Here is a 22,681-nt window from a genome sequence, read left to right as displayed (position 1 = left end):
ACGGCCACTGACTAGTAAGCAACCCTAGGACATCTGGACCCCAGCCCTGATCTGCCAATCGGCCTTCTTCAGCGAATGCTGGCCTTGTGTTGCTGAAATCCTGCATTCACTCCTGCAAAGCTGGGATCAGATAAAAATGTATTGGAAATAATTACTAATAATTTACCTTTCCACTTACTGTGGAAAACATCATGAAATGTTTGCTAATGTAGGGAGATCTTTGCCCCAGTTAGAATGTCTTCAGGGGTTTTTTTAATCACTGGATTTGCTTTAGCTTTCAAGATAAAAAATACCCATTCTTAATTAGCATTTGTATTAATCCTACTTTCTTTTTGGGTAATTTCTCCTCCATATGTATGTGCATGTTGAATATATTAAAACTATAATCTAACTACAAGTAGGAAAAAAAATTCCCCAAATGCCTCATTTAAAAAATGTTGTTAACCAATATGTAATTAGGAGTGAAGTGAGGATGAACTGTGGGCTAGCATTCATAGTAAAACTTCCTGATTACCTTCACCTAATTATAGATTTCCAGTATATTCTTCAACTATGTCAAGTAAAAAGTTCAGTTAGAAGAGTGAGGTTTTAAAATGAAACAGCAGGAGTAAGTTACCCATCTCATTAAAGCAATGAGAATCAAATTGTAATTCAGAATCAAATACTAGTGATTTATGCAGGCTCACACCTTCTCAAGATCAACAGGACCAAATTAGCCCCTCACTCCCTGCAGCCTACACAGAAGACAGCTGCACCCACCAGACCTGGAGTTGCCTACTGTCAACAAGAAAGTTCCATTCAATACAACACGACTTTAAGAGAAGCCTAACGTAAGGCTTTCAGTAATATTAGCTGCTACAATGAACTCCTGGTGGCGTAGTGGTTAAGTGCTACAGCTGCTAACCAAAGTGTCGGCAGTTTGAATCCACCAGGCACTCCTTGGAAACTCTATGGGGGCAGTTCTACTCTGTCCTGTAGGGTCGCTATGGGTCAGAATCGACTCGATGGCACTGGGTTGGGGTTTTATGACGAACTCTATAAAGTTCCTGGTGCTAGATGTGTAATCATGCAAAATATGAAAACCTGAATTTGAGAACCAACTTGTTATCACTTCGTAACATCACTTCATGTCAATGCCGAAAGTTAATTTTCTCACCGGCTTGTGAATGACATTTCCTTTAGAAATACTATTTAATCAAAAGGACAAAGTGACATAGAAATGAGTTTTTCAGAAAAAAATCAGGCCCAATTAATTTTATTCCTTAGGGGGCAGTCTCTACTTGTCTTAAGTATTTGCCAAAAATGCAGACAGGCACTGTTGAAATCACGCCCTCCTAGAAGACTCGTATCCTGACAGAATGATTCTTTTCAGGCACAGAAAAGGATCACAACAGTTTCTATAAATTTCCTAATATATAATAATTCTGGAGAGAATCATTTATTCCTGAAAATATAATGCCTTCATTATAAAAATTGCTTTTCCTATTTAAGAATTTGTTTCTTGTTTCAGACTGAATGAGCCAGATCAAACAATTTGGGCTTATTAGTTGAGTCATTTTTCTTTTTAACCATAAATGAACACTGAATTATTTTCTAAAAAAGTTTGTATCAAAGAAGCAGAAAGGCTTATTTTTAATTTTAACCTTTCGATGGAAGAGAACATTAACAATGTTCTCAATTTAAAAAAATGTTTAAAAACAGCGATTACGTTTGAAATATACTTTCTTTTCTCTGAGGATTCCATGGAATTCTGCAATTCTTTTTTCCTGAAATAGGTTCTGGGGGTGCCTTCACATTACTGTTTTTATTGGCTCCCTTCTTTAGCAGATCTGTCAAACTGAGAAAGATAAATCAGGAAATGTTTGCCAAGCATCCCCCAGAAGGGATGTCAGGTCATTCATTAAATAGGCTCATTTCAAGAGCATCTTATCTAATACCTTCTAGAGATGTGGCGTCACCTCAGCTTGGGGGAATCATCATGGTGGGCACTATTGATTTATGATATTGATTTGAATTCCCAACACCCTGGCAATTTTTCTCCACTTACAATTGCATTGGAACATGTTTTCACTGGCTGGTAAACAAATTTAAACACCTCATGCTTACAGTTAAATTATGCTTCGACCACAGCTGGGTTTCATAATTGACTATGCTGGCTTTAGAGGGAAGGTTTTCTCCTACTGGTAGGTTTCATTCAGGCTGTTGGTGGTGTGAACTGCTATAGAGTTGGCCCCCAACTCATGGCACCCCACGCACAACAGAATGAAACGCTGCCTGGTCCTGCGCCATCCCCTTGATTGGTTGTGGATCAGACCATTGTGATCGATAGGGTTTTCACTGGCTGATTTTCAGAAGTAGATTGCTAGGCCTTTCTTCCTATTATGTCTTAATTTGAAAGCTCTGCTGAAACCTGTTCAGCATCAAAGCAACATACAAGCCTCCACTGACTGATGGCTGTACATGAGGTGCACTGGCTGGGATCAAACCCCATTTCATTCAAGTAGTCTCAGCGAATTACATTACAGTGATTTGTGGTTTGGTAAAAAAAAAAAAAAATTTTTTTTTTTTGTCTCCCTTTACTACTGCTCTGTGAATGTGCTTGCTCAAGCCTCCAGTGACTCCCTTAGTGACTCCCTTCTTGATGCAGATTTTTTTTCTAATCCTTTTCACCCTTGACCTTCTGAAGCATCAGATCTCTCTCCTTGAAACACATCTTTCCCTTGGCTTCCTTGTTGCCACACTCTCCTTGTTGTCCTCCATCTCTCCAGTTACATCTCAGGCTCTTCTTTCTCTGCCAGTCCCTTACATGGTGGTGTGCCTCAGGGCTTCTTCTTTAGCCCTCTTCCCTTCTCACTCTGCATCTACATAACTCTCTCAGGGTGCTCTCACCTACTCCCATGGCTTCAAAACATTGTGTTTCAATTCTGCACCCACAGTCTAGATCTCTTTTTCAGGCTGCACCCAAATCTCCACCAGGCATTGCCCCTTAAATGATCCTTAGGCACTGGCAACTAAATATAGTTCAAATGATCTATTGTCTTCTTCAGCAACTGTTATCTCTTGCCCCAAACACTGACCAATGGATCTAGTCCTCTTTGTTCCCTGTCAGTAGTGAATGGCCCCACCTTGCTGAAGGAAACTGGCTGAAGTCATCCTTGATACACCCTTTCCCTCTATGTCCATTGCCAAGTAGTGTTTACCCTACCTTCTTCACATTTCTCAAATATGTGCTCTTCGTTCCCACCGTGACCACCATGGTTCGGGACACCCTTTTTTTTTTTTTGTGGTGGTTGGTTGTTTATAAACCTCATCATGACTTTATAGTACTTAAATGATTTTAACAGCTCTCTCATAAAGCTGAAATGTCTAGCCAGGCACATGTAGCCCCTCAAGATAGATGTCCTGCAAGTCTCTCTGACTTCATCCCCTAGTCTTTGTCCTCCTGATTTACCATAGTGAATTATATAAGGCAATATTATATCATGATTAAGACAGTGGATCTAGAATCAGAGAGATACGGAGTAGAATTTCAGCTCTGCCATTTACAAGCCAATTAATCCCTATGTGTGCTTCCATTTCCTCATCTGTAAAATAGTGATAGTAACATCTCATAAAGATGTTGTGAGGATTACATGAGATAAAGCAAGCATAGTGCCTGACATATGGTAAGTATTATGATAAATAGTCTTTTTCTACAAAGAGATTATACACTACCTGGGACACTGTTTTTCAATGATGTATTCAAACCATCTAGAATGGTACCTGATGAATATATCACTTAATGAATGAAAGAATAGATGAAATAATTCTACTTGATTAAGGAGTTTGGGATATTGTTTTTTAAAAAACATTTATAAATTTTAATCTTCTGAGTTCTTTGATCTCTACTTACCTTCCCAATCAAACAGAAATAATGCTAGGGAAAATAACTTCATTAGACTGATCTTATTGCAGAGATGTATTCTGGAAAGGCAGAAAATATGTGATGGAGCTCAATAAACATGAATGGATGTATGAATGAGCTACAGTGGGGTCTCTGGGAAGATGCAGAGGAGGCTGATGGCTCTGGGGTTTCCACTTCTGCCACATTTCCCCTTGATTCTTTTTAATGGATGAGGATGAAATATTCATTGTGTTTGATAGGAATAGATCCCTCAAAGACAGGCCCTTCCCCAAAGCCCCATACGCCACGCTTACCATTTGGCCGCACTGGAGGACTTCGAACCAAAGGGCTGGTTGACAAGCTGGTTAATACCATTGCTGCTGTCACCTTGTCCATGTCCAATTCTTCTGAAGATTTCCTGTAAGATGGGAAGGGACAGTGTTAACTATGCTCACTCTGTATCTACTGTTCCACATGCTACTGCCTATGTTTACTTCTGTAACTTATCCGCATGAAAATCCAGTATTTGTTAGCTTTATCTTATAGGTGAGGAAGCTGAAGCCAAAGAGGTTAAATGATTTGGTCAAAGTCACACAGCATTAGGAAGAGAAAGATTCATTCATGTAATAACTATTTATTAACAGTGTACTAATGGGCTAGACTCTGTTCTAGACATGGGTGATAAGGTAGTAAATACAGACAAGGTTTCTTTTTTTTTTCTTTTAAATTTTTTAGTGTGCTTTATGTGAAAATTTACAGAGCAAGGTAGTTTCGCATTCAGTAGTTTGTACATAAAGTGTTCCATCACATTAGTTGCATTCTCCACAATGTGTCAGCACTCTCCCCAATACAGACAAGGTTTCTGCTTTCATGCAGCTTATAGACTAGTGGAGAGAGAAGCACAGTTATCAGTAAACACAAGGGAACCAAATAATTTGATAGTGACAAGTGTTATATGAAGGGTACAAACAGGTTGATGTGACAGGGAGTCTTGGTGGGCTGCATTTAAGGTGGCCAGGAAGTTTCTCTGAGGAGATGACACGGAACGAGATGTGGAAAGAGGGGAGGCCTCAGTCATCATGAGCCAGAGAGACATATTCCAAGCAGAAGAAACAGTACATGTAAAAGGCATGTCATCGGGAATGAGCTTGGGATGTTTGAAGAACAGACCAAAAAGTGTGAGAAGTGGAGAGGGATGCACAGCTGGTCATATGGGGTCCTATAACAGTGATGACTTTATTCTAAGGGAAACAAGAAGTCACTGGAAGGCTTTAGGCAGGCCTACTGACATAAGAGTTGGAATCAACTTGACAGCAACGAGTTTGGTTTGGTGACATAATACTTTTTAAAAAGTTACCTGAGCTGCTGTATGGTGAACAGGTTTTAGGGAAAGAAGATTGATTATAAACAAGGAGTCCAGAAAAATGGTGGCTGGGACTAGGGACAGTGAAAAGTGAACTGGCAGGACCGGCTGATGCACTGGGTATGGGAGATGAGCAAAAAGGAGAAATCAAGGATGATGCCCAGATTTTTGGCTTAAGCAATAACTAGGAGCCAATTTCTGAGATGGGAGAGACTGGAGTAGAAATGTAATTCGGGATGTTTAAACTCCAGTGCTCTTTTCATTGCACCTTAGTAGGTGAAATACAGATTGCAGAAGTAGTTACCACGTTGTTAAAGTGAAGAGCCACTGGCAATCATTCACCGAGATGAAGAGGTTGCTCTAGTTCATTAATTTTACTTAGTTAACCAGACTAAGGATTCATAATGATAATGATGGTAGTTAACTCCAGTCAGCTTGTTTGAGCTTATTCCAATAAAGAAGCTAAAATTGAGTGGTAAAAATTTACGTAGTACAGTGACATCAGATCAACCGTGCCACCTACTGAGAGATGAACCCTCTCAAATTAGGGACCAGCTGAGGGAGCATAACAGAGGATTAATAAGCCATAACCACAAAATGAATTGTCACTTTGACAAATGTGGCTTTCACTCACAGGTGTGCTGAATACTTTGTAAAAGCAACGAGCTCTTAGGGATAAAAACTTCACAGAATTGCTTCACAACACAGTGGAAAAGAGGTTCCTAAACTGGAGAAAGATCAGATGGTGCCCAATGTTTTGGGACTACTCAATTAAGTTCACCCTGAAGTTATAAAAATTATTACAAGTTAGCGCTCCAGTGTCCACCATGATGCTAATTTTTAACCATGTCTCTGCCAGAGAAAATACCACCCCATTGCAAAGCAGTTTACTCTTTCTATCCAAGGTACTGAAAGATGGAGATGTTTGAAATTCTCTTCTATAATTCTTCTCAAGGCACTTTATGTTCTTTCTCAGCAAATTATTTCATCAATAGACAAATTACTTGTTTCAAAGACTGGCAATTAAAAGTACTCCTATAACTCTGTAGAAGTTTTCAAGGCAATTTCATATACTTAGGGGGAAAACTGCTCATTCATTTGGCATATTGTATACAGCCTTTACAATACCCACAATGTACAAGATCCCAGTACTCAGTAAGGTGATGCCAGGTTCTTACAGAAACAATGCCCCTTGAAACAGCACCTTGATGCAATTTTGAGTGTTTTGTTGGTTCAATCTCCCCATGTAGTCATGGTCACATGGGGAAGGAGTAACGTGGGGACCTCGGAGGAGAAATGCTTGGGTAAATACTTGGGTATGGAGAAAAAGAAAGACCGTGGGGGCCTAGGAGTTCCTCTGGCTGTCTGCCCTCCCCAATGCCCAGCTGCTAGGATTATTCCACACCAGCATGGGGGACACCTGAGCAGGCCACTTCCATCATCTCTTCCAAGGTTGGATTGCAGGAGCTGCTGACTTCTCTTTCCGACTGTCTTCTGTTTTTCTCTTATTAACAAAAGATTTAAGACCCAAGATAAGAGGCTCACGCACCTGGCACAGGGAAATGGCATGACTTCTTATGGAGAATGTCTCCCCACCCCAGGCCCTGATTCCTAGAGGGAGTTTCTATACAATCATACCTTCTTCTTCTTCTATATTTTGGTCTCAGGGGGTTTTGAAAAGAGGAATAAACATTCATCTAATCAGAGTGTTTTCATATTTGGGTTACCTTTAAGTCTCCCATTGGCACTGCAGGTTACTAACAACAACAACAAAAAAGAATACATTGCTAATAACTCAGTTAATAACCTGCGTTTCTCAGGGAGTATTTTATCATGCTACATGAAACATTACTGGATAATATGGCCTTGTGCTGAGTTGTGTTTTTGTTTTTATCTTTGTTTAATTTCTTCTGGTACAGTACTATCTAATTACTGATTAATTGGTGCTGCAAATTCAAATCCTTATAATTAAACATGAACAGATGAGACACAAAGTAGAATTTGCTACACTTTGTAGAATCTGCTGCAAAGGTCTTCTGGTAGGTTTAGAGTTGCTAAGACATAAAAAAAAAAGTGACATTAAGCGGTCTCTCTTAATTGAAAATTGAGTCTTCTGTGGAAAACCTTATCAATCACACATTTGCAAAAGGCTAAGACCTTTTTAAATCAATCTTTCCTTCCAGACTAGCATGAGTATTATAGAACTTGATTATATTTAGAATTACTTCATAAATACCATATTTTTATGCGAAGAATCCGCACCTTCTATATTTGTTTGCCAATTGTGCGCTCCCCCTGTGATGTATTTTCATAAGCACTGCTGCTATGCCAATTACTTTTTACAAGTTGCTGTAAAAAAATTAGCATAGCACGCTTATACCTCTCAGGGTAAGGGCACAGTTGGCAAACAAATGTAGAAGGCGCATGTTATTCCCGTAAAAATATGGTAATAGTAATTGTTGGTTTATCACCTTATACACTCTGTATGTGATTTGGCCCTCAAGTTGATCTAGCTTTGACGGATAAAAAGGATTTCAAGATGGGAGAATCCAAGTCCTTGGCTTGCTAGGAAATTGCTCAGGGGTCCTACATGGAAAGAGGTATTGGGAAAAGTGGGTAGACAGAGTCTGGGCCAGATCACAGGGCCCTCTGTGCCAGGCTAAGTGGTTTGTCATACTCTTGTAAGCAAAGAGAAGCCATTGAACATTCACAAAACTGGGAGACATGATTAATCTGTATTTTAGAAACGTGTCAAAATGGAAAATGTAATGGGGAAGGGAAGAAGATAAGGGCAGAGTATTCAGTTATTTTTGTAGTAAAGTCTCAATTCAAACCCAAAGTATTAGACTGAGAGAACTCTCCCTCTATGAACAGATATTATTCATTCTATGAGTACAGAACCTCTGTGATATTTACTAAGCATGGGCTCTGGATCTCTCTCTGGGTAGAGGTGGTAAGGGTTATAGTTAAGAGTTCAGGTTCTGGAGTGAGTTAGATAACCCTGGTTCACATCCACACTCTGTCATTTACTAGCTGTGTGACCTTAGATAAATTACTTAACCTCTCTGAGTGTCTGTTTCCTCTTCTATAAAAGGAAAATAGACATAGGTTTGTTAAGAGGATTAGTAACCTTTTCAGGCCCAGAGGTATATATATAGCTACCACTTACTCTGGACCTCTGGGGTTCATTGGGAAGCTATTGTCCCACTGACAGTATGTGCTGCTGGCAGGCAGGGCCCTATATAACAGTTTGAAATGAAAAAACAAAACAAACAACAAAAAAGTATGTGCCACAAATTACTGTTTTTACAGGGTATTGTATGAGGTGGTGGTGCTAAATCATTGAATTTTGGTAGGAAAAACATGAATTTTGAAAAAAAATTTTATTTGGTACACACGTACCTTTGGACTGTAGGGATAGAACTTGTGTTCACAAGGGGTATGTATATGTACCTCTGGACTCCAAGAGTATGATTTGTGGAATAATGAGACATAAAACAAAAACCATACTACCTAATGAAAATTCAGACACACTCAATGATTCAGCATGCCCTCCATTACTGAAAACACATAAAACCCCTTGCCATCGAGTCGATTCTGACTCAAATGATCTTATAGGACAGAGTAGTATTGCCCCACGGGGTTTCCAAGAAGCAGCTGGTGGATTTGAACTGCTGACTTTTTGATTAGTAGCCATAGCTCTGAACCACCCAAAAACCCATGACCATCGAGTCGATTCTGACTCATAGCGACCCTATAGGATGGAGTAGAACTGTCCCATCGAGTTTCCGAAGAGCACCTGGTGGATTCGAACTGCTGACCTTTTGGTTAGCAGCCATAGCACTTAACCGCTATGCTACCAGGATTTCCACTGTGCCACTAGCACTCTGAAAACACACTGTATTAACAAAAAAAGGAAAAAAATAATTGGGTCATTAAAGGGTTAAATGAGAAACTCTATGTGAATACCAGCAGAGTCTCGCCCATAGTAAAGTTTCCACGGATGTTAGCTATTAACCTTCAAATTCATGACGTGATAGCATACAACTCTCACAAAAAAGTATTAGATTACTTGTCCTTGTTACTCAGCACCAGCACTAGCAGTTGTTGCATTTCCTTTTTCTTTTCCTTTTTTTTTTTTTTTTGGAGGAGGTGTTATTCTTTCAAAAAGAGCAAAACTGTTGTTATAACTTCATGAAAGTTAGTTTGTAAGAGGTGGCACTGGCACAGAGAGAAGCAGCTGTTGGGTCACTCACTGGAGCTTCAAGCTAGTGTTCTGGCAAAGATCCAGCTCATTACATCACATGTCTTTAGGACTATACCCACTTCTCATTTCATTGACACAGTAGGTTCCAAAGACCAGGTCATTATGCAAAAATTGGCATTATGCAAAAATGGAAAATGACCAATCAGATCACAAAATGGAGGATGACTACATCATTACATAACTATCAAATTGCATCATTACGTAACTGCCAAGCCACTGAAAATCATGGCCCAGACAAGACGACACATAACTTTAACCATCACAGCCAGTGTTACTCTTGCCTAGCACCCTGGAGTTTGTTACTGCCAGACATATGTCATTAACATGCAAAATAGTCAAATAGAAGATTTTTTTACTATTGTCATAAGCGCAAAACGCTGGATAATGAGATAGTTGATAAGTGAGGAGTAGGTGTATTCACAAATAGCCAAAGCCTACAGCACCCTTTAGATTTTCATGTTTAAGAGTTTAGGCTTTCAATACTCACTTTTGGAGCACTTGCTATGTGCCTGGGGCTATGCTTGATACTGGGAATACTGTACAGTCTCAAAGAAAATCTGGTGGAGTCTCTGCTCTCCGGAGCTTTAGCCTAGTAAAGTTACTAGTTACTACTGAATCAATTCCAACTCATGGGACCCGATGTGTGTCAGAGTGGAACTGTGATCCGTAGGGCTTTCAATGGCTGATTTTTTTTCAGAAATTGATCACCAGGCCTTTTTTCTCAGGTGCTTCTGGGTGGAATCCAAGCTTTTGGTTAACAGCTGAGCATGTTAACTGTCTGTACCACCTAGGGACTCCAGTCTAATGGACAATTGGGCCTCATTCAAACACACACAAATAATGTAAAATGATACAAGGGATACATGCTAGGAAAGAGTGTTATGTGATTTGATGAGGACCTACCTAATCAATCCTTGCTAAAGGGAGATCTGTGTTGCGGCTCGAAGCAAGAATAGGCATTTCCTAGCTGAGAGGGTGGAAAAGCTTCTAGGCACTGGAACAGCCCAGGAAAAGGCCCACCTTGAAAAGGAACTGAAGGGCTGAGGCTCGGAAGCCTGGAGAGGAGACAGCCTGGAGGGCCTTAGAAGTTGTATATGGGTTTTAGTCCTTATCTGAAAGGCACTGGGAAGCACTGACGTGTTTCAAGCATAGTGGGGTTAAGCTGGGGCGATGCTATCAGATTTGCTTTTCAAAAAGCTCTCGCTGGCTGCTGGGTAGAGACTGAGTTTCTCGGGTTTGACAACTGATCTTTTTATCTGAGGAGTTGATTGCTGGATGATTGCTACAGCAGGTTGCAGAATGACATCATCTGGGACATGAGGAGGCAATCAGCAGCATGTGAGCAGGTTCAGTGACACAGCTCCCAGGCCCGTGTCTCAAGCGTGGGGAGGCTGGCCTGCCCTGAGTGCTCAGCCGGGGCTGGTGCTTACAAGGCCAGCTATTGTTCGGGCTGCAAGAAGCCTTTTTCTTCTTGAGTCAGTTCTTGCCTGAATGCCTTGTGCTTGGAGGGGGCATACAAACATGGTCTCCTCTGGCTACCCCCACCAGCTAAGAGAGAATTATTTTATACCCTGGAGAGCCATAAATGACATTTATCTGCAATTAAAGTGCTATAGTAACAAATGGAACTAAAAATGAAAAACACATTCCTTAGATTAGCACTAATCCAGTTCCTTAGCAACTACAGAAATCTGCTGTCTAGACCAAGTTCAATCACTTTTTAAGACTGTGATAATCTTAAAACAAGGAAAAAAGTCTCAAAATCAAAACTTTTCTGCTAGAAAGACCACAGTAACCATTCTGTCTGGGAATTCTGGAAAAGCTTTTACTAAGAGTTTGGAAAACCAGATTGAGTAACTGTTACATGTAATTAAGCCCCAAAGCTTGATTTCATAGCGTAGTGGTTAAGAGCTATGGCTGCTAACCAAAAGGTTGGCAGTTGGAATCCATCAGGTGCTCCTTGGAAACTCTATGGGGCAGTTCTACTCTGTTCTATAGGGTCTTATGAGTCGGAATTGACTCGATGGCAACACTTTTTTTGTTTTATAGCAAAAATTGTGTTAACTCTTCTAATTTAATTTTAGCTATTGTTTCTTTTAAGGCTTTGTTACTGATTAAATTGTGTCCCCCCCCCATAATATGTGTCAACTTGGCTAGGTCATAGTTCCCAGTATTGTAATGACTGTCTACCATTTTGTCATCTGATGTGATTTCCCTGTGTTGTAAATTCTATCACTATGATGGAATGAGATGGATTAGCGGCAGTTGTATTGATGAGATCTACAAGATTAGATAGTGTCTTAAGCCAATCTCTTTTTAAGATATAAAAGAGAGAAGCAAGCAGAGAGACATGGGAGCCTCATACCACTAAGAAAGCAGCACTGGGAGCAAAGTGTGTTCCTTTGGACCTGAGGTTCCTGCGCAGAGAAGCTCCTAGACTACCAGAAGATTGATGAGGACTTTCCTCCAGAATCGACAGAGTCTTCCACTGGTGGCCTGAATTTGGGCTTCTAGCCTACTAGACTGTAAGAGAATAAACATCTGTTTGTTAAAGCCATCCATTTGTGATATTTCTGTTATAGCAACACTAGATGACCAAGACAGGCTGTAAGAAAGATTAGGGAGCTGCCTATTGCAATTAAGTGTCTAGTGTGCATGACCAAACAGGGCAACCAAGATGGAAAATTAGAACAAATAGACCCACTTTTGTAAGGCAACATAGGCCAGTCTTTCTCAAACAACCTGTGGTAAAAGATCATTTTTATGAACTTTCGAATCTCTTGTAAAAATACAATAAAAAATGGTCAATGGATGTTGCATCAATGTCAAATTGTTATACAGATTTCTAAACTTCATACTTTCAATTTCTGTGTCTACTTCATCATGGACAGGTGACAAAGAGTTTGCAGGCTAGCACTGGCCCATGGACCACACTTTCAGTAGCATTTCACTTTGCCTGAAAAGACAACATTCTATCCTGTCCCTCTTTCTCCCACTCACTATTCTGCTCCTCTTGGACCCTCCCACTGACTTCTCTCCCAGACTTTGTTGCTCTTCCAACTTTCACAAGTCCTTACCTTCTCCCCATTTACTCTACTGAGCTCTCCCTGAGGATAACTCCTCCTTTCATTGGAGTGACTCACCCTGACACTCCCACTCAGGTCAGGAGAGGGTGTTGGCCTTTTCCTTGCTGCCCCAAGGAGACCATTCCTCTTTACTCTGACACAAAAACTCCTGGCCCTCAATGGAATAGAATTAAGAGTCCAGAAATAAACCCATACACTTGTGGTCAACAGATTTTTAACAAAGGTGCTAAGTCCATTCAATGGGGATTTCTACATGCAAAAGAATGAAGCTGGACTCATCACTCATACTATATATGAAAATTAACTCAAAATGGATCAAAGACTTAGAAGAAAACACTGGGGAATGGTTTGGGATCTAGTTTTTGATAATGGATGTGACACCAAAAGGACGAGCAATAGAAGACAAAACAGATAAATTGGACTTCAACAAAATGAAAAACTTTTGTGCACCAAAGGATTTTATCAACAAGGTGAAGAGATAACTTATAGGATGGGAGAAAATATTTGGGAATCAAGTATTGGATAAGAGTTTAATATCCAAAATATAAAAAGACCTACCACCACACATTGTCACTTTGTCACACTGTGGTGGCTTGCATGTTGCTATGATGCTGAATGTTATGCAACTAATATTTCAAATACCAGCAGCATTGCCCATGGTGGACAGATCTGATCAGAGCTTCTAGACTAAGACAGTGTAGGAAGAAAATCCTGGAAATCTACTCCCAAAAATTAGCCAATGAAAATCCTATGGGTCACAACAGAATATTGTCCAATATAGTGCTGGAAGATGAGCTCCCTTGACTGGAAGGCACTTAAAACATACCGTGGCAGTAACAATAGACTCAAGCATACCAATCAATGATTGTGAAGATGGCACAGGCCTGGGCAACGTTTTGTTCTGTAGTACATGTGGTCGCCGTGAGTTGGAGCCAATTTGACAGCAGCTTTTAACAACAACATAATTCAACAACAAGAAGGCAAACAACCCAGTTCAAAATGGGCAAAGGACTTGAATAGACATTTCATCAAAGAAGACGTACAAGTGGCCAATAAGCACATGAAAAGATATTCGACATCATTAGGGAAATGCAAATCAAAACCACACTGAGTTACCACTTCACCCCCACTGGGAAGGCTGTTATCAGAAAACCAGAAAATAACAAGTGTTGGTGAGGATGTGGAGAAACTGGAGCCCTCATCCATTGCTGGTCGGATTGTAAAATGGTATAGTCACTGTGAAAAACAGTTTGGCGGTTCCTCAAAAAGTTAAATGTAGAACTACCATAAAAAATATGATCCAACAATTCCACTCCAAGGAATATACCCAAAATAATTGAAAGCAGGAGTGCAAACAGATACTTGTACATCAATGTTGATTGCACCATTATTCACAATAGCCAAAAGATGGAAACAACTTAAATGTCCTTCAGTAGATAAATGTGGTACCTACAGCCAATGGAATATTATTCAGCCATAAAGAGAAAGGAAGTACTGATAATGCTTCAATAAGGATGAACCTTGAAAACATCATGCTGAGTGAAATCAGTCAGTCACAAAAGGACAAATATTGTATGACCCCGTGTATATGAAATAGCTAGAATAGGCAAATGCATAGAGACCAAAGTTTATTAGTGGGTACCAGGGGTGGGAGGGAGTGAGAAAGGGGGCGTTAATGCTCACCAGGCACTGAGTTTCTGTTAAGGGTAATAGAAAAAGCTGGAGATGCTTGGTGGTGATGGTTGTACAACATGGGGAAGGTAATTAATGCCACTGAATTGCACATGTAAAAGAATGTTGGAATGGGAAGTGTTTTATTTATATATTTTTACCACCATAAAACAAACAAACAAAAACAAAACTCCTGGTTCTTTGAGGCTCAGACCATGCAGTTACATTGCTACCTTTCTGTTTCAGGCATCAACTCCATCCCTACGTCTGCAAGCCCCTACCCTCATATTCATCAAATACTTTGGCACATGGATTACAATTTTATTTTTATCCTACCTGGAAATATGATTCTAGGAGATGCATCAAAAGCATCCAGCATCCTAGCTTTTTATAATTTCTGTTCTCTTAGCCCCAACAACATTCAGCAGAGTGCTGAACTTGAGAGGAAAGGCACTGCAGTCAGATAGACTGTGGCTTAATCCCTAGCACCACCATTTACCATGTAATGATTTTAGGCAAATCTTGTAAAGCTTCACATACCTCATCTGTAAATGGGAAAGACAATACCTTCCTCAAAGGTTTGGGAGAAATTAAAGGCAATAATATATGTAAAATATCTGGCATATATGAATCACTTAATAAACGGTAATTATTATTGAATCCCTGGGTGGCACAAACGGTGAAGTACTGGACTACTAGCTAAGATGGTGGTGGTTTGAACCCAGAAGACGAGCCTGGCGATCAGCTTCCAAAAGGTTACAGCCTTGAAAACCCAACAGAGCAGTTCTACTCTGCACACATGGGGTTGCTATGAGTTGGTTGATGGCAACCAACAACATTGTTGTTCCAGGCAGTGTTTCATTCTGTTGTATACAGGGTCCATGTGAGTTGGAACTGACTCAATGGCACCTAACAACAAGATAGGTGAGTTTAAACAAAAAAACAAAATAAAACAACCCACTGCTGTCGAAGCTTATTTCAGTGAACTCTTAGATTAAAACTCTGGATCTTACAGAAAAAAGTATTTATAGGTGAAAATAATATGAAAACTGGAATTTGCTTTAATATTCTATAGCTTTCAATGCCTCCAACTCCAAAAGTGTGAGTGAGGGGTGATGGGATGAAATAAGATGGGCAAAACGTTGACAATTGTTGAAGCTAGACAATTTCTTCTACTTTTGCCTGTATTTGAAATTCCCATAATAAAAATTAAAAACACCGCCACAACAAGAACGGCAAACCTGAGTTTGGGCCATGACCTGTTACTGCCCTACCCTAACTTTGAGGTCCCTTCTTCTTCTAGCTCTCATAGCCGCTCAGTTCACTGCTCCTGTGTGTCCATCTTCCAGACCCAGCCTGTCTCTTGAATCCTCCCTGTTTCCCAGGCCACCAGCTTGCTGCTGTTTACTTCTTTCCTACCAGTCAGGAAAAATCCTGGCTGGTTACCTGCACTCTTCTTTCATCAGCATCCTGAAATCCCTGGCCTTCCTAGCCTTTTCCTTCATGTGCCCTTTACTCTCCCACTCTTGCGCAGCCAAGTGCTCATGGAAAACATCAAAAGACTGCTGACTGGATGCATCCTCACCTAGTCCTTCGCCTTGTGTTGGTCAGCATCCTCTTCCAGTTCCTTCCAGAATTATTCTATATCTTCAGCTTTCTCTTCAAGACTCAACCCCTGCCAGCCCAAACATTACATACTCTTACCTCTTACTCTATGGAGAAAATTGAGGCCTCTGGGCCTGGCCTTCCTCACACTTTGCCTCCCCTCTTCATTCTCACAGGTATGTTAAAGTGTTGCTTTTCCTCTTTGAAGCTGCCACCTCCACCTATGCTGTCTTCGTCCTCCTCCAATAAGACCTTGTCCTACCTCTCTTTCTCCTGTTTGCACTAGCTCTTTCTCCTCAGTTTACTAATATGCTTAAGTTTCTTTCCCCTCACCTGAACTTTGGTACACTAAGCAGGAACGACCAGAAAGAAGTTAGGGGCAGAGTCCTGAGAGTGGTTATAGAATACAAAACAGAGTTTTTACAAAAGGGTCAGGTTAACAGCACCAAAGGAAGTAGAGAGATGAAGCCAGATAAGGACAGACAGGGGTTTACTGGAATTGGCACCAAAGAAGTTGGCAGAGACTTTAGCAGGAATGGAAGCTGGACTGCTGTGGGTTGAGGAGTGAATGGGAAACAGGAGATGAGAAATTGGAGGCAGTGATTGTAAACGACCCTAAAGAAGGTTGGCCGTGAAGGGAACGACAGTGTAGTTCCTTGAGGGAGTTAGAGTGTTGTTTGTTTTTTCCTCAGATGAAAGGAACTCTAACCAAAACCAAACACGTTGCCATCGAGTTGATTCCACCTCATGGTGATCCCATGTGTGACAGAGTAGAATTGTTCCATAGGGTTTTCTTGGCTGTAACTATTAAGTAAGCAGGCTGCCAGGCCTTTCTTCTGCAGTGCCAGAAGAACCACCAAACTTTAAGTTAGTAAATGAGCTCAAACCATTTGTGCCATCCAGGGACCGCAAAGGAACTCTAGCATATTTAAATGCTGATAGCAAAGAGCAGGTAGAGATGCAGAGGCTGAAGATACAGGAGAGAAGGGATAATAAACGGACGCAGTCTTTACAGAGGCAGCATAAAGTAGAATCTTGGGCTCAGATGGAATCGGCTTTAGACAAAAGGAGCTTATTAGCTTATAACTGGAGTGAAGAGAACAAACATGGCCTGGGTGCAGGCATATCTGTAGGTGTGGGTTTTATGATAACATTTCTTCCCGGAGGTCTCTGCTTTTATTGTTTCCTCAGAAGCAGATAAGTTTCTCCGTGGGGAAGTGGGCAAGGGGACTTTGGAGTCCTGAAGGGTTGAAATCACTATCAGGGTTACTGAGTGGGACACCAAAAGCCTGTCAGCGGCAGTGAGGGCTCAGCTGAGGCTGGAAACCTTGCAGCTGTAGTGACGGGCACAGAGGGAGGTCTGATGGCTGTGCCCAGAAGCCTGGGAGCAGGAGCATGTGAGGGCTGACTGCTGAACTAATACCATGCTATCAGGGGGGTTCAATGAATAAGAACCCTAAAAAGCAGAAGGTAGTGGTAAAAATACATTTGGAGGGATAGCAGTGCGTTCTTGGCTGGATCAGGAAGTAAGTGAAGGTGAGAGGGGCCTGAAAGATGGGGGAGCAAACGGAGAGAGATTTAATCTTGAAGCAGTCAAGAAACAGGTATGAGCCAAACAAAACCATGCCCATTGCCATCGAGTCAATTTCAACTCATAGCAATCCTATAGGACAGGGTAGAACTCCCCCATAGAGTTTCCAAGGAGTGGCTGGTAGATTCGAACTGCCAACCTTTTGGTTAGCAGCTGAACTTTTAACAACTATGCCACCAGGGCTCCAAGAAACAAGTGTAATGGAATTAAAAGAAAGATCTAGAAGGACAAGCAGTTATGAGCAGGAGAGGGATACTGGAGATGAAGATTTCATATACAGAAGAATTCTGGGAGATAGCAAGGGGCAAGCGGTGGCCGCAGTAGTAGAGGTGGTCACTGGACCACAGATGGAGAGGCTGGCTATTGGATGGTCACTGATGTCATCCAGGACAGTGGCAGAACCTGAGGCGGAGAAGAAAACTGTGCTGGGATAGTTCAAGCCTTTATCTTTAACAAAGTGTGAGGGTGACCAGGATGCCAGCAGAGTCAAGAACGGGTAGAAGTAGAACAAGCCTCAGAGAAGCAGAGGATTAGCACAAGAGCGGAGGGCTTAGGAAAGAGCAGTAGAGAAATGGAACCTCGCTTTCTTAGGTGGTTCCTCACTGCCTTCAGGATAAGGTTCAAACTCCTCTGCAGGAAACACCTGGCCCTCTGGGATCCAATATCTCCCTCTCTGCCCCCTGCTGTTTCAGCACAAATACACTGTACTGTGGCTCTCCCAATGCTGGCAGTTTTCCACAGGAAGACGCGCTTGCTACCCTCCATCCACCACCACCACCTTCTGTGGCGTCCACTCCAAGCATGGTGATCCCATGAGTGTCAGAATAGAACTGTGCTCCACGGGGTTTCCAACGGCTGATTTTTTTTTGGAAGTAGAGTGCCAGGCCTTTCTTCTGAGGCACCTCTGGGTGGACCCCACCCTTCAACCTTTCAGTTAGCAACCAAGCATGCTTACCATTTTAACCATCTACAAACTGTGCACAAACTATGCCCCCTGCTTGAACATGCTTCCTCCTCTTCCCTACCTGAATTTTATTCACTCTTCCATAATCAGTTCACTCTCACTCCTGGGATGCCTCCTTACGCCCTCCAAGGTGTGTCCCATGCACTTACTCTGCTGTCTGGATTGCTTATGCTCCCTCCTTGTCTCCCCTGCAGATCAGGTCTGAGTCCTGCATCTCTGTATTCCCACGTCTAGCACGAAACCTTGCTCAGGGTAAGTTCTTCCTAAATGTTTTTTGGACAAATAAGCATTAAATAATGAAGGTGACAGGGAGAAGAACAGAAAGCAAACCTGAAAAACTTCTCTTGCAGCGGTTCTCTGCTCTAGGTTTCTCAGCTTATTAGACCTGGTAGTTTCCTCAGTTTTTCTTGTGGGAAACCATTCCTCAAAAATTCAGCTATTAAATAAATCATTCCCATGACTATTTTTTTACTGGCCCTAAAATATGTTGGCCTGTCTATGCAAAATTGATTTTATTCCAGCGTCTGTGATAATTCTTCTCTATTCACAAAGGCTCACAGACCGATCAGTGAACTCTAGAATGTCAGCAATAACATTATTAAATAATAAGTTTCAAATCCCCTGAAAACAATTCTGTGTCATTAGCTGGATTTCTTGATGTGAGCAGGCTGAGAAGCACAGCTCAGGGAAGAATCGTGAACATCCCTAGACGGCCTTTTTGCTTTGTAGGTTTGCCGCTTTTGATTACAGCCAACATATTCTCCCGGGGGTCACGGGAGGGCCTTAAATCCATGCAGCTTTCTCTTCAACACAAAGCCTAGTGTGCACACGTAAGTGCCCTCTTGTGGGACAGTACGTGACGAAAAAAGACCAGAGGGAACATGCCAAATTTGTGAAGTGCCTTTGATAGTGTATTTGTGTGTGTGTATGTGATAACGTGTGTCTGCGTCCTGTGTGTATGCGAGTATCTGTGCACATATCTGTGTGACTGTGTGTCTTTCTCTATGTCTGTGTCTATATGGGTCTTGCTGTGTCTATTGTGTGCCGTTGAGTTGATTCCAACTCATAGGGATCCTATGTGACAGGGTAGAACTGCCCCATGGGGTTTCTTAGGCTAGAATCTTTACGGGAGCAGATTGCCAGGTCTTTTCTCCTGTGGAGCAGCTGGGCAGGTTTGAACCACTGACCTTTTGGTTAGCAGCAGAGCATTTAACTGCTGTGCCACCAGGGTTCCTGTATGTGTCTGTATCTGCGTATTCTGTGTGTGTGTGCGTGTGTCTCTATGCATGGCGGAGGAAATGAAAGGAGTTGGGGGTGACTGTGCCCTGAACCTTGTCTCCTGCCCAGCGGTGGGGAACCTCTTTCTTCCTGGCTGTCTGGGATGGCAAAGTCCCTGCTTCTCTCTGTCCCACTAAGCATCTGCCTACTGCTCGGCAACAGGCAAAGCAAGGTCGTCAAACTGTCTGGAAGTGGCTGGGCTGCATCTGGCCAGGCGGCTGTCTGTCCAGGCAGTCCGCCAGTCAGTTCCAGAGTCTTGGGGAGTAACCTGATGTGATTACAGGGGTGGTGAGCCCAGGCTAATGGGGCTGACCTACTCTGTGTCATTTGGGGAGTATGTAGGTTAACAGTCCACCTGATAAATGTTCAGAGTTATCCTCAAGGAGAAAACTGTAATCAAAACTGCATCTCTCTCTTACATTGCTGTCCAAGTCAGGTCATTCCAGATGTATTGGTGAGGTTAATTACGTTATGGCTCGGAGGCCTCAAGTCCATTTTAAACCTCAGTAATGTAAAGAACTGCCAGCTACATTTTATGGTGATAATAGCTATTTCATGAAGGCAGTTATTTCACAAGGATTTGTTGGAGAAAACAAATTCGGTGTTTTCTGCTTTGCCAATGCAAGAAAAATAAGGTGATTTTCTCCCTAAATTAAAAAAAAAAAAAGGCTAAAGAACATTTTATTTCTGCTGTGTCTCTTACCTGCAATAGTGACATTATCATGCTGGCAGCAGACCCAAGCATGGGCTAGGAGTTACAGTTATATCTGTTTTCTTTTTTTTGGTCCCAAGCCAACAGGCTTTTTCTCAGGAGCAAGAAGGGGAGATGCCTCACCCTCCCTTAAGACACTATAGAGACAGCACCGCAGTCATATTGCAAAGATCTGAAGGCAAGGCCCTGCTCTCCAGGAGTGGCCACTCAAGTTGGGCAGAGGAGAACTGTTAGATGAGGGTCAGATGGGTTAATTCACACACATGCTCTAGGCTACAACGGAATTTGGAACTTTTTACTGTATCTTTTAATTTTGGCTTATTTCATGTTCAAACTGTCTGGGACCTACTTGCAGATCTTAGCCACTTCTGGATACATCCATGGTGGGCCTGACGCCTCCATTGTTTTATGCTATGAAGAGGCGGACGAACTGGAAAGTGATGTAAACTGAGCTGATCCCTTTTAAACCTCTTAATATGGTTAAGAGCTTGGCTGCTAACCAAAAGGTCAGCGGTTCAAACCTACTAGCTGCTCCATGGGAAAAAAGATGTGGCAGTCTGCTTCCATAAAGATTTACAGCTTAGGAAACCCTATGGGACGGTTCTACTCTGTCACATGGGGTCAGAATTGACTGGACAGCAAACTGCTTAATGAACAAGGAAGACAGAAAAGAGGAATTGATGCATTCCAACTGTGGTGTGGATGAAGAATATTGAATGTACCAGGGACTGTCAAAAGAACAAACAAATCAGTTTTAGAAGAAATACAACCAGAATGTTCCTTAGAAGCAAGGACGGTTTGAGATACTGAATGGTTTATTTTGGACATATCATTAGGAAAGACCAGTTGCTAGAAAAGGTCTTCATTCTTTGTGACTGGTGGGTCAACAAAAATGAAGGAAACCCCCAATGAAATGAATTGACATAATGACCACAACAATGGACTCAAACATACAAATGATCATGAAGATGGCTTAGATCAGGCAATGTTTTGTTCTTTTACACATAAAGTCACTATGAGTTGGAGCTAACTCAATGGCAACTAACAACAAGCTGCTTAAATTCTGGTATTGAGCTTTAAAAAAATACAGCAATTTAAATAACTACATCTTCTGCCTGGGGTCTTAAAAGCTTGCAAGCAGCCATCCAAGGTACAACAGTTGGTCTCTATTCACCTGGAACAGGAGAGGAAGAAGGAGAGTAAGGAATAGGAGGAGGATATGGAACGTGTGGCTAATTGGCTCCATGAACAACTGCTTCCTTTGCCATGAGACCAGAACTGGATGGTGTCTGGCTACCATTACTGAACATTTTGATCAAGGATTCCATAGAAGAATCCTGATCAAAAGAGGGAAAATACAGAATAGAATTTCAAATTCTCATGGACTCCAGACTTCCTGGAGCCATAAAAGTTGGATGAACCCCTAAAACTGTTGTGCTGAGATAATCTTTAAACCCTAAACCAAAAATAAACCCTGAAATATTCTTAAAACCAAAAAATACTAACTAGTAAAAAATGTCTGCCTTGAGCATTATGCTCTTTTAAGAACTATCTATATGGGATGGAATTGACGACAGCAACTCAAAAGATTACATAGGAATCTTAGGGGGCAGTGAGTTTATGTTAAGGGGGACGAACCTTGGAGGGCAGTGAATTTTTAATGTGGGAAGAACTCAGAAAAGGGGAGATAAGAACGGTTACACAACTTGAAGAATGTAATCAGCGTCACTAAACAGTACATGCAGAAACTGTTGAATTGGGGTATGTTTTGCTGTATATATTCTCAACAACAACAAAATAAAATTATATATAAAAGATTATATCTTTCTAATAATATATAAAAAAAAATTTCTTTTTTTAGCTAATATTTATTGAGCATTCATGATGCTACACACTTTAAGTAGAACACTTTAAGTTGCTACAAGCAGGTTGATATTACTGCCCCGTTTTACAAATGAGGACACTGTGGTAACCTTCTAAGTCAGTCAGACCTGCTCTAGTCCAGTGGTCCAATGGGGTATTCATACCACACATAACTGTTATTTTCATAACTGTCTATATTACCTTGTTTTAATTTAAGACATATATATTTATATAACTGGAAACCCTGGTGGCAGAGTGGTTAAGCACTACAGCTGCTAAACAAAAGGTCAGCAGTTCGAATCCACCAGGTACTCCTTGGAAACTCTATGGACAGTTCTACTCTGCCCTATAGGGTTGCTATGAGTCAGAATCAACATGGCAGCAGCTTTTTTTTTTTA

The 22,681-nt window shown here is 41.4% G+C and overlaps 1 protein-coding gene across 1 annotated transcript in view; it reads right to left on the bottom strand.

The window, feature by feature from the left end:
- The window catches only part of ZNF704 (zinc finger protein 704), a 301,875-nt gene that overhangs the window by 67,813 nt on the left and 211,381 nt on the right, over nucleotides 1-22,681 (bottom strand). Inside the window, exon 3 of the mRNA XM_049854450.1 lies at nucleotides 4,198-4,301. Coding sequence (XP_049710407.1) covers nucleotides 4,198-4,301 — 104 coding nt within the window. The remainder of the gene's footprint in view (nucleotides 1-4,197; nucleotides 4,302-22,681) is intronic.

Source organism: Elephas maximus, chromosome 15 (assembly GCF_024166365.1).
Source record: "Elephas maximus indicus isolate mEleMax1 chromosome 15, mEleMax1 primary haplotype, whole genome shotgun sequence".
In the NCBI taxonomy this organism is placed as follows: Eukaryota; Metazoa; Chordata; class Mammalia; order Proboscidea; family Elephantidae; genus Elephas; species Elephas maximus.
Note: the sequence above shows the minus strand (reverse complement) of the source record. Positions and strands in the feature narration are given on the sequence as shown.